At 37.0% G+C, this 12,231-nt stretch overlaps 1 protein-coding gene across 5 annotated transcripts in view; it reads right to left on the bottom strand.

The window, feature by feature from the left end:
- The window catches only part of ABCB11 (ATP binding cassette subfamily B member 11), a 90,272-nt gene that overhangs the window by 34,700 nt on the left and 43,341 nt on the right, over positions 1–12,231 (bottom strand). For all 5 annotated transcript variants that reach the window (XM_053907992.1, XM_053907976.1, XM_053907984.1 and 2 more), the window contains 6 exons: positions 9,924–10,034; positions 7,800–7,925; positions 5,850–6,053; positions 3,848–4,018; positions 3,141–3,348; positions 2,067–2,136 (listed from right to left, as the gene is read on the bottom strand). In XM_053907992.1, coding sequence (XP_053763967.1) covers positions 2,067–2,136; positions 3,141–3,348; positions 3,848–4,018; positions 5,850–6,053; positions 7,800–7,925; positions 9,924–10,034 — 890 coding nt within the window. The remainder of the gene's footprint in view (positions 1–2,066; positions 2,137–3,140; positions 3,349–3,847; positions 4,019–5,849; positions 6,054–7,799; positions 7,926–9,923; positions 10,035–12,231) is intronic.

Genomic DNA, 12,231 nt, shown 5'->3' with positions numbered 1-12,231 from the left:
TCAGTTACTGTTATCCACTAAATTGTTCTTGAACCTAAAATATATTGCTAAAGAGAGATTGAGCCCTCAGAAAGACCAAGGCCAAGGAAATAAGATACAAATTAACATTTAATTTAGTCATCTTTTAGCAAAAAAAAATCTGTCAGCATACACAATGAGATATTTTTAACAGACCTTCTTACTCAAATTTATAAATCTTTCTCTGCAGGAGGTTAATAGTTATTTTTTGTGTGTAGATTATATTTCTACATTTCTCTTTCTAGTCACCAAAATGTAGAATTTGTGAGAATTAATAGCCAAATAAGAAATGTTTGTATTAAAAATGTTTATTTGATCCTAATAATAAACTATAAGTAAACTACTCAGAACAAGGAGAATTTTGCTCCTCAGAAAAGCTAAGAAAATATTTACTTTCTTACTGACATGACTATGAAATACATCACTTCCTCTTTACAACTCTTAGCCTAGTTATCAAAAGAGATGCCTGTCATTTTCTGTGTTTAAGAAGGTAGACAGTATCCTCAGGTTGTGATTCTAATGATCCTTATAATTTATTTTTCTTCGAATCAGAAAAGCATGGTTAAGTGGTGCCGTGGTGCCTCAGTTGGTTAAGTGTCCAACTTCGGCTCACGTCATGATCTCACTGTTGGTGGGTTCAAGCCCCGGGTCAGGCTCTGTGCTGACAGCTTAGATTCTGGATCCTGCTTTGGATTCTGTGTCTCCCTCTCTCTCTTCCCCTCCCCCGCTCACACTCTGTGTCCCTCTCTCTTCAAAAATAAATAAACATTTAAAAAAAAAAAAAGAAAAGCATGGTTAGACACAATGCCCAATATCTATAAAAACTACCTAATAATTTTGGCAATTGTTGTAACTTTGACTTTATAGAGCAATTTGAGGCTATTACTTTATTATTTTCCTAATTCACAACACTTGATAAAACCAACATTTCTTGAAATTTTTATGAATAAACTTTCTCAAAAGGAAAAATAAAAAACCCTAAGCATAAAATTAGTGAACTATTTTTTTGAGTATAATTGGTATACAATGTTATGTTAATTTCAGGTATACAACATAGTGATTCAACAGCTATATACGTTATTCTTTGAATATTGAAAAATAAATCTCTGTTTGAATTGCTTGGAATTGTTACATAAATGTTTTCTTCTAAGCCACTTTAACCAGTTTTCAATAAGCAATATGCTGTCTTGAAAGAGAAAGTCTTATAACTGTGCCTTTGCTCAGAGTATAGCCTTGAATTACATATCCTAGAAATGATAAAGTCAATGGTAGAGAAATCTACTCTCACTCATTGTTTACTAACAGCCTCCTAACTCAGCAAAAAAAATCTTAAATAATATTTTCACAAATAGAGACAGCTACTCTTGGGCAGAATTCTTAGTTCATAGAATTTTAACATTAAATGAACTATTTTACTGATACACTTAAAACAGGATGAAAGACTAAAACTTACAGTCTTGTTAACGGCATATTCCAAAAATATGTTTGAAAGTCAGTACCCCTGTATTCATCCAAAGAAAAATAAATAGCTGGGGTTTAAGGAAATTCTCTTCAAATGCTAAAAAATACATTTCTTATTTCATCTAGTTAAGGAATGATTTGAATTCAGATGGGTCACTCTGGAAGCAGAAATATTTGTAATTCAATTGCAGCTCAGTAGGTAAAAGAATGGGCCTAAAGCCATGAACTTGACCTCCATGTAAAAACAGTGCTTCATATCATGGTTAGATCTAGGGGACAAGACCAAACACAAATTTTTAAAATCCCCTTTCTAAACTGAAAACATTTTAATTATAAAGCCTCTCTCTCGTGACACTAGCCACAATAAGATAAGAAGCCAATGTGGAACAAAAAAATCCCCATGAATTAGAAACAGAAATGTCAATATATAGCAACCAAGGATTCATTTTCACGTTCATATTACATGAAAGCTGGGGCTACACTCAAGGATCTCCTGGTTGTACCTGAGATATTACCTGAGGGATCATAGGGGCAGAGGCTCCTAAGAATATTTTAAAACCTTACAATCTGCCTCATGGCTAGCTTACCTTAAACTAGCCTGGTAGCTCTCTCTGCTAAAGGTCTGTCTGCCACCAAATGAGCCGTCTTCAGCTTCGTCTTCTCCTGTGCAACACATGAATGATTCTTTAGTGTATACAATAAGGAGAGCCATATCAAAATAAAACTACTTATTATATGCTAGCACTACATCTGATGCTAAAACATTCTATTAACTCTATTGTGACAAATAAAACTTAGCACTTATCCGTCACATTCGAACCAAAAAATTTCAAAATACTCAGCAGGGGGTGCCTGGCTGGCTTCATCAGAAGAGCATGTAACTCTTGATCTCTGAGTCGCAAGTTTGAGTCCCCCACACTGGGTGTAGAGATTACTTAAATAAATAAATAAATAAATAAGCAAACAAACTTAAAACAAAATACTCAGCAGGATTGAATCTTTTGAACTGTGTGATACCCAGTGTGTCATCCCCAACGAATAGATATTTTGATAGCATGAATCGTAAAAACTTAAAGGAAGCCCACTGTAGGTGGTTTGTGTGGTAGACACACCAAGTTAAAAAGTATCTATTTTCAAAATAAATCACACGTGTTAAATGTACACAGTAGTTTTACTCAGTGGAGTTCACAAATTGAGATGTGGTATGGTAGAGAAAGTTTGGAGTGGTTGGTTAATGTAGGCTGGCGTAAGCACCAAGTCTGAAAATTCAGACTGAAAACAGAAAGGATGCACAAGGGCCCAAAGTATCTATCCACGCTAATGAAAATAAGCACCACAATGTTTAGTCATTAATTAATTTACCCAATCAGTAAGAATAAATGTCCTACTGTGTGCAGGACACTCTAGGAAGGCTCTCCTATCTGCAGAGTATCGGATAGTATTGAAATCGTTCTTCCACACAAGACCTGGATTTTAGCTCTCTCACTTGATCAAGTAACTGAATCTCCTGAACTTCTGTTCTTTCTCTTATCATCTGTAGCATGCCTCCAAGGGCTTTTGGGAGAACAAATAACACAGTGTATTTTAAATGTAGAGAAATCCATAAAACAGAGTTAACAAACGTAATGCTTTATACAATGTACAACTATATTGGAAAAGACACTCGCTTTTTATGCCCTCTCCGTTAGCAGCTTGATCGCCTTGACTTTGCAAAGTCACTAGAGTGAAGTAAACGCCTTTCCTTTCCATCAATTCTTCATGGGTGCCTCTTTCCACAGCTGTACCATGTTCAAAACCAATAATGACATCTGCAGCTCTGATTGTGGATAGGCGATGAGCAACTGAAACGATTGTATGTCCGTGCCGAATCTGTAAGAATGTACAGTGTACTGTTAACCAAACAGTAAGACAGAGCTGACATTGACATTGGATGGTCTCCAAATCCACAAGTGAGTCAGAGTCTTGGTCCTTATTGGCTATGCAGACATTAGAAAAGGCCAGCACACTCTATCAAGGCCATGAACACCCACATGTTGGTCCAGCTGTTGCTATTAATGAACAGCTAAAAACAAAATGGAAATTTTTGAAATCACATATTCTAAGTTAGATTCAACAAGATTTAAAATTTTTCATTTGTAGCTTCTGGAAGCAAATCATACTGACTTCTATTCAACTGCGAGGAACATTGTAGTCAGTATTTTCTAAACTGTTAGACTGGACCCACTGACCCATGTAGTCCCCTCTCTCTCCCTCCCTCTCTCCTTTCCTCCCTTCCCTTCCCCCCACCCCCATCCTCTCTCAGCAAGCTGCCTTTCCTACAGCACATTTCCACATGGTCTCATACAATGAACTCAGACTTTCAACCAACCTTACTCAGTGCCTCTTGTACCATGGCTTCACTCTCATTGTCCAGCGCTGAGGTGGCCATGTCCAAGAGCAGGATCTTAGGGTTTCGGACAAGGGCTCTGGCAATGGCCACTCTTTGTTTCTGGCCACCGCTCATTTGGCTTCCTCCTTCTCCAACAAGAGTGTCAAATTGCTGGGAAGAAGGTGACACCAGGAAGGAAGAGGAACAATTTGATGGTTCCTGGCAGTGATCATTACAAGGTCCTTTCTAGCTTCCTTCTCAAGGATGAATTTTCACAGGCCCAACTTTCATTGAAAAGAAATACCCTTTTGTGAAACAGGTTACTGTCTGATCGATACTTGTATGTAAGATGAAGAAATTGATTTATTCTTTCATTCCCGGGTTCCTGGGTTATATAAATGTTTCTCTCTAGTTCAACTTCAAATAAAATGTTTCCACCAAAGTAAAAGTTGATCAGGGTCCTGAAAACCCATTTTAAAGGGTTAGAGCACATATCAAGTTCTTCCTCCTTTTCTCTAGTTTGGCAACACAGAAAAACACAACACTAAAGCTGTCTTTATGTTGTAAAGGAAAGATCAAACTAGCTTTACGATCACTACCATCTATAGCAAACAGTTACTGAGTATCTTTCATGTCTAGAATTATATGACAATCTCACAATGGTGTCAGACTCTTGTCTTGTTCATTATTAGCCAACATGAGTTGAGCACTTACCATGTATAAAGCATGGAGCTGAGCTCTTTACACATTTCACCTCATTTGTCCCTACAGATGGCCCATGAGATAGATATCGCTGTGGTCAATCGATGGGTAGGGAAATGCTGGGGTGTAAGGGGCTAAAGTAACTTGCCCAAGTTTATAGAGCTTACAAATAGAGAATATGGGACTTGCATGGAGGCAGTCTGATTCCAAAGTTTTATACTCTTTGCCATTAGACTATATCATACTCACAGCTGCAATCCTATTCACACAGGTAATCTAAAAGGCTGATTAGGAAATTATCTAGAACACAGACCCTGGAGCCAGACCACGTGGGTGTGAACCTTGACTCTTCTGCCTTGAGCAAGTTATTTGACCTCTTAGTTCTCTCTTTACAGGTAGAAATAGTAAAGTAGCTACCAACAGGATGGTTTTAAGGGTCAAATGAGAGGTAAAGTGCTTAGAACAGTACCTGGTATGTAGTAAGCACTATATATATATATATATATATATATATATATATATATATATGTTAACTAGTAATAACTCTTCTTTGATTTAGCAGACTATTGGCCACAAAATGTATATAAGTATAATAATATGGAGTTAGGTTTTGTTGTCATTGTTTAAAATGAAGATAAATGAGGAATTTTTGAATATGTGAGATACAGTACTGAGGACACGGCATTAGCTCTCTAAACACAAGAAAATTACAGAACAATGACATTAGTAGGCATCAAAGGAGCATTGTGTAAGTCATTGCCACATGAAAAACTTACCTACTGCTTAAACAAATGCTTAACAGATAGGGTAAGAAGATTGTGTCAATGTCAAAGGGAGATTTTAAAAGAAAGTTCCTGTTTGGTAGATTTTTAATATATCAACAATAATATGTTTTCAGACAAAGGGGAAAATTCATGGTACATTTCCAGGAATGAAATCTAACATGGCATTAAGAATTTAATGATTTGGGGGTGCCTGGGTGGCTCAGTCGGTTGGGCGGCCGACTTCGGCTCAGGTCATGATCTCGCGGTCCGTGAGTTCAAGCCCCGCGTCGGGCTCTGTGCTGACAGCTCAGATCCTGGAGCCTGTTTCAGATTCTGTGTCTCCCTCTCTCTGACCCTCCCCCGTTCATGCTCTGTCTCTCTCTGTCTCAAAAATAAATAAATGTTAAAAAAAATTAAAAAAAAAAGAATTTAATGATTTGGGATTCAAATGAAAAGAAATGTATAGTATTGTGTAACTTTTTCTTTTCTCTTTCACAACTTCTGGGTTCCCCCGTGGAATGAGAGACTAGGGGTACCTGTGGCAGGTCCATGATGAAGTTGTAGGCATTGGCTGCCTTGGCAGCTAGAACTATATCTTCCATCGTTGCATCTTCTCTGCCGTAGCGAATATTCTCTGCAATGGTGGTGGAGAACAGAACGGGCTCTTGCTCCACTATCCCAATCTGAGCTCTAAGCCACTGAATGTTAAGAGAGCGGATGTCATGGCCATCCAAAGTCACCTAGAAAACATGAGCACAATGTCACATCTCTTAGAATCCTTCGGGGTTCTGAACCAAAATGCTATGTTGTACTTGATGTACGGGGAGAAAAAGTAGAGACCTGCAAGATTATAACAAAAATAATTCCTCCTACAATGAGGTTGTTTATATAAGAGTGACAATTTATAGTTGAAATCAAGTATAGCTGTAGGACAGTTCATTGTAGAAACACAAATGATGTAAAGGTCATTTAATTGACCACAATTGGCCCAGGAATGGAAAAAATGTTAATTCTTCAATGGAATCAATCAGCTATTCACCATATGTTGTATATTTTTATTATCTTTTGACTTATGACCTATAAAAATGGACTTCAAAAGCTACAAAGAAAATAAGAAATGTTCCCTATCTTGTGTATATGCATTACAGTAACTTTCTGGCCGGATTCATGAAATCTTGCCATTTGTAACAAAGTAGATGTAACTGGAGGGTATTACATTAAATGAAACAAGTCAGAGAAAGACAGATTTCATATGTTTTCACTCCTATGTGGACGTGAGAAACTTAACAGAAGACCATGGAGGAAGGGAAGGAGAAAAAAATAGTTTCAAACAGAGACGGAAGCAACCCATAAAAGACTCTTAAATACAGAGAACAAACTGAGGTTGATGGGTCGGTAGGGTGTGTGTGTGGGGGGGGGGGGGGTGGGGGGTGATGAGCATTGAGTAGGGCACTTGTTGTGACGAGCACTGGGTGTTGTGTGTAAGTGATGAATCATGGGAATCTACTCCCAAAGTTAAGAGCACATTGTACATACTGTATGTTAGTCAACTTGACAATAAATTATATTTAAAAAAAATAGCACTTTGCCATTTAAAAGTAATTGAAACTATAAGTGGGATAAACAATTACAAATTACAATTAGCAAAGAAGCAAAGACCTTACATCAAGAAACCATGATTTTTATAAATTCAGAGTGTAGTTATGCTGGTATGTAGCAAAGAATATCCAGAGGACGGAATGTCTGCACCAAAGAGAATTTTCATTACGTCTGTCATGTCAGTGTGGCAGTGCATCCATTATAGAGAATGCCTTGTATTGAAGCCACTTAACATACAGTCAAATGAGTCTGCTGCAAGGTATCAAGGAAATGTTGACAAGAATGATTTTGAGAGTGTAGAAAGAACAGAGCCTCTGGCATCTAATAGACCTGGGTTCAAACTGGGGGCAAGTCTCAATCTCTCTGACTCTGCTTCCTTATTTATAAAATGAGCATACATACCTTGGAGGTCATTTTGAAAATAAATAATTATTTTTATAGACAAATAAACATAAGGAAAAAGAAACCAAGTAGTTTGTGAGATTATATATATATTTTTAAACTCAGCTTCTCGAAGCAGTAATCAATCTGTTCATTCTAGCCATGCAACCTTTCCTATACCTAGTGTTTGGAAAACTTTAAAAGACAATATGATTTTGTTGCAATCCAAAGAAATAAATGGAAATGTTAGTTCACTGAAGAGGCAGAAATACCATTTTGAATGTATCTGCGTATTTAGTTACATCCCTTAGTGCACAAGCGGGTTGTTCATTGAGTACAGCCACTGTGCAGGGAATTAGTCCAGTCAGTCTGGTCAAAAATCATTAAGTCAACTCTGCATGTGTCAAGATGGTCTCCATGTGTGCTAGGTCTTTATGTTTGACCAGCGTATCTCCATTTGCACTTCCCATCCCCACGTATTGAGGAGGCTTCTGGAAGACACACACCATGCCTTCACTGGGGTCATAGAAACGCTGAATGAGCTGTATTGCTGTGCTTTTCCCAGCTCCACTGGATCCTACCACAGCTGTCATTTCCCCTGATTTAATGACCATGTTGAGGTTATTCAAAATCTGTAGAGAAAAGAGAAGAACAACATTCAGATTGTCAGCAATTAGACTCATAAGTTAGGATGCTTGGTGAGAATACTGTGTATGTGTTTACTCATGCCCTGAAAGCAGTATCTATCAATACCGACCAATAACCAGAAAATTAATAAACAGTGCCTAGGATGAAGTTTTAGCATTTAGCACATTACTCATTAATAAACTCATAGTGGCGGCGAAGAAATAAAATGATGTGTGGTAACACTGTTGCAGTAAACAAACCAGGACAACTTTTAGAAGTATGTTCCAAAGTTCAATTTAAAAGACTCCTGATACTAGGACGCCTCAAGGAGACCGTCTCAATTAGTTACGGAAAAAAAGCCATTAAGTTAGAAATATAATACTAATTTACTGAGCATGGATTAACAATAAACTAATTTGCAAATGTTAAGCTGTTATGCACTTTTATTGTGTGTGAACGTATGATCTGAATAACTTTCCCTAAGAGATGTTTGTGGCATGTTTGTTAAGTTTAAAGCACCGTTAAAGGTAGAGACTGAATGCTGGTAGGTCCAGAAAGGGAAGAACAAGAAGCTAATTCATAAGCATATGTTGGGTATTTTCACCAGTTCAGTGGTGATTTTTGTACTTATTATGGAAAGGCAGTTTGGGGTCCTCTGTGTGACAAAATCTCACATGCCTTTCATCCCACTAGAGAGTCAGGCTTGCAAATCACTTTCACTTACTGGACTGTATTGGACTGTCATTCCCACCAGGGTGGCAGGCATCAAGTGTGCTTTTTCTCATTATAGCCCAGTACAGCGTGGCACCCAGCAGGGCTAAATACATACTTGTGGTATAAAGACTATTTGCAGGTCTAAGTAAGATTTTGTTAAAACAAACTATTAGTGTTGGGAATAGAGGATAAAAGAGAAATGAAATTATTGTGTTTTAATTCTACTGGTATTTATGAAACAGCTCTTATTAGCTGGTTCTGAACAGATACTACAAAGCAAGTTTTTAGACATCTATTAAAAAATCTTTACTGAGTGAGTACTACCTTGTGGTTGATCTTTCACACATATGTTGACATATATTGACATTTTGACATATGTTGTGACATTTAATGTTTCCATACATATGTGATATGTAACAGTAATCTAAATACACTTCAGCGATGTAATCACATACATATGTACGTATGTGTATATATATACATACGTGTGTGTGTGTGTGTGTGTGTGTGTGTGTGTGTGTGTGTGTGTGTACGTGTTTGCCTACATTTTAGGTACATAGTGTCAGAATTAAGTAGCATGGGATTTACTTCCCATAACAGAAATATTAAGAAAGTGTGGCTAGAGGTATTCTGTAAAAATTAGAAATAAGTCTTATTTCAAAGCCAACTCATTCATGGAGAGTAGATCCTCATTTACCTGTAGAATAAGTTGCCTTTAAAGATACTTGCTCAGTAGGTGTAGGAAAACTGTAAATTTCTTCATCATGTGCCCTGGGCAATCACCCAGCACAAGATACATGAGCCTAAGGTCACAAGCTTACCTTTCCTACAAAGACTGATCTAGTGATCCTTGTGAACTTAGAGATAGGAAGGAAGAAACCACAAGGCAGCAGCTTTTCTTTGCCACTCCTTCCCTTACCCACTCCATGTTCCACCCTCTGCATCTGTACTTTTTGGCTGTTCTGATAGACTTGCAGTTTATTTAGCTTATGCTTTTCATGACAGGAATCATACTTCAACAGAGAATCATCCTTAACCTGACCTAACCTGAATGTGCTGCCAGAGCGTGTCCTCACCAGAGGGATTTGCACATTATCGTTACTACAAAGGAATGTGGTTTGTTGTCTGAGAAATGACATGATGCCAAGCGACACTTCTAGAGAAACATGCTTCTGTTCCTTCTTCCTGGACACTGTCATGCTTCAGAAAAACATGTAATTTGTGGCTCTGGATATGAATCATCAAAGAAGGAAAATGTCATTGTTCCTGGGGAAAAGATGAACACTTACCTTCACCTCTGGTCTGGAAGGATAATGGAAGGTCACATTATGGAATTCAATTTCACCCTTAATTCGATCCAACTTGTAACCATCCTCTGACATGCAGTCAATGATGGGTTTCTGGAGTGGAATATAAAAGGAATATGCAACAACACACATTATATGCATTTATGATCCATCTTGGTTTGAATTTACGCATAAAACAGAACAACAACCAGGTAAAACTTGTAACAAAATTTGTTTCCACATTAAGCATTTATTAATAACAGTAATAATATGAACATTTACTAAGATATTAATATGAGATATTATATTACTATACATTAATAGTATTAATATATTATATTACATATATTAATACATGACCAAATATATACAAAGAATTAATATATAATTAATTATAATCTATATAAAATATGTCAATAATATACAATTGATATATAACTTCACATTAATTAAATTTAATTAATTAAATTATTATTACTATTTGTTGACATATTACTATGACATATTATATTATTATATAATAACATAATATAATATATAGTATTAATCTATAGCTAATATATTATTATATTAGTATATAGTATATTAATATTATATATTATTATATTTTGAGATACCATGGAAGACAATTTACAAGGTATTTTAATATGTGCTTTTCTCACTTATGTAATTGTCACTATAACCTAATTAGACATATGATATGCTCAATTGTTTGCCTGAGGAGGTAAAGGACTCTCAGAGAGGTTAAGTATCTTTCCTAAGGCCACACAAAGTCATCCAAGCCAGGGTCCAATAGTTCTCTACATTTGTGTATCTGTGGTAGATGATGATTAAAACTACCTGAATGTCCTCAGGAACCTGGGTGGCTCAGTTGGTTAAGCCTCCAACTTCATCTCAGGTCACTATCTCACATAGACAGCACAGAACCTGCTTCAGAGCCTCTGTCTCCCTCTCTCTCTGCACCTCCCCAGCTTTCTCTGTCTCTCTCAAAAATAACTAAACATTTAAAAAAAACCTAACTGAATGTCCTCAAGTGGTATCCTCAAATACTACCAACTTTCAGTTGCTATGCTGAATTTCACCTCATTGTTGTTAGTAATGAGCCTAATCTAGAATTTAACCCTTCCAGTTAATCAGACAGGAGTGAGGGCCATGTCTTGCTACCAGAACACTCCACGTCAGCTTCTTCCTGCTTCTACACTTGTGAGAGAAACTCATCATCATATCTCATTTTGGGGCAATAGTGTAATCTATTTTCTTCTTTGTGGGTCTCTAGTAAAGATAATAAAGTAACTTTTAAATAATTTTTTGTAATAGTTTCAAAGTCCTTTTAGACTCATTATCTTATTTGAGCATATAACAACCCTAAGAATGAGGTAGAATTTGGATAGCTCAACATGTCTATGTAGTTTCCAAAAATCTATACTCCAATATATGAAACCCCCAAATACGAAACAGATAAAGTGATCAACAGTTTCCTCAGGTAGGTTATATGCTTCATAAATACTTAAGATTTAGGGGACCAAAGAAGAACCTCTAGATTTCCAGGGCTTCCAGAGGGGAAGAACATGTTGCCCTCTTCTCCCTTCTATTCTTGGATTTTGACTTTCTAGCTGGACCTCCAAGGTGCTTTAGTAGATTAACCAGGAAAATCCTAGCCAGACTACCAGACAGTCTAAGGTCTGTCACCTTTAGAAGATAATCCAAACTTACAAACTTGGCCTTAAAGTCTTGCATGATCTGGCCCCTTCCTCTCTCTCCAGCCTCTGTCCCTTGCTCACTCAACTCACACACACTGACCTTGTTTTAGGTCCTTGTATTCACCAAGCCCTTTTTCCATCCAGAGGGCTCTCTTCCAGGAATAGCCTCCCTGCTCTCATTTCCCAAGCACCGTTTCCCCCTGAACCTCCCTTCACATGGCTGACTGTCCTTGAGTTCTCAGGGCAAATATTATCTCCTCAGAGATGAGGTTACCATCACTTAAAGTCTCCTCTCCACTCCAACCGCTACCATGCTGACCTATTTTATTTCCTTTATTGCACTAATATTATCTTATCTTTGAATGTGCTTACTTCTTTTTTTAATTTTTATTTTTTACTGAAGTTAGGTTGGTTTTAGGTGTACATATAGTGATTCGACGATTATATACATTACCAAATGCTCACCAAGATAGTGTAGTTACTTTCTGTCATCACACAAAGTTATTCCAACATTATTGGCTGTACTTTTCATCCCTGTGACTTGCTTATTTTATAACTAGAAGTTTATCCCTTTCACCTATTTTGCCCATCCTGCTAGCCCCTTCCTCTCA

Source organism: Panthera pardus, unplaced genomic scaffold (assembly GCF_024362965.1).
Source record: "Panthera pardus isolate Hobbes unplaced genomic scaffold, ASM2436296v1 HiC_scaffold_10, whole genome shotgun sequence".
Classification (NCBI taxonomy): domain Eukaryota; kingdom Metazoa; phylum Chordata; class Mammalia; order Carnivora; family Felidae; genus Panthera; species Panthera pardus.
Note: the sequence above shows the minus strand (reverse complement) of the source record. Positions and strands in the feature narration are given on the sequence as shown.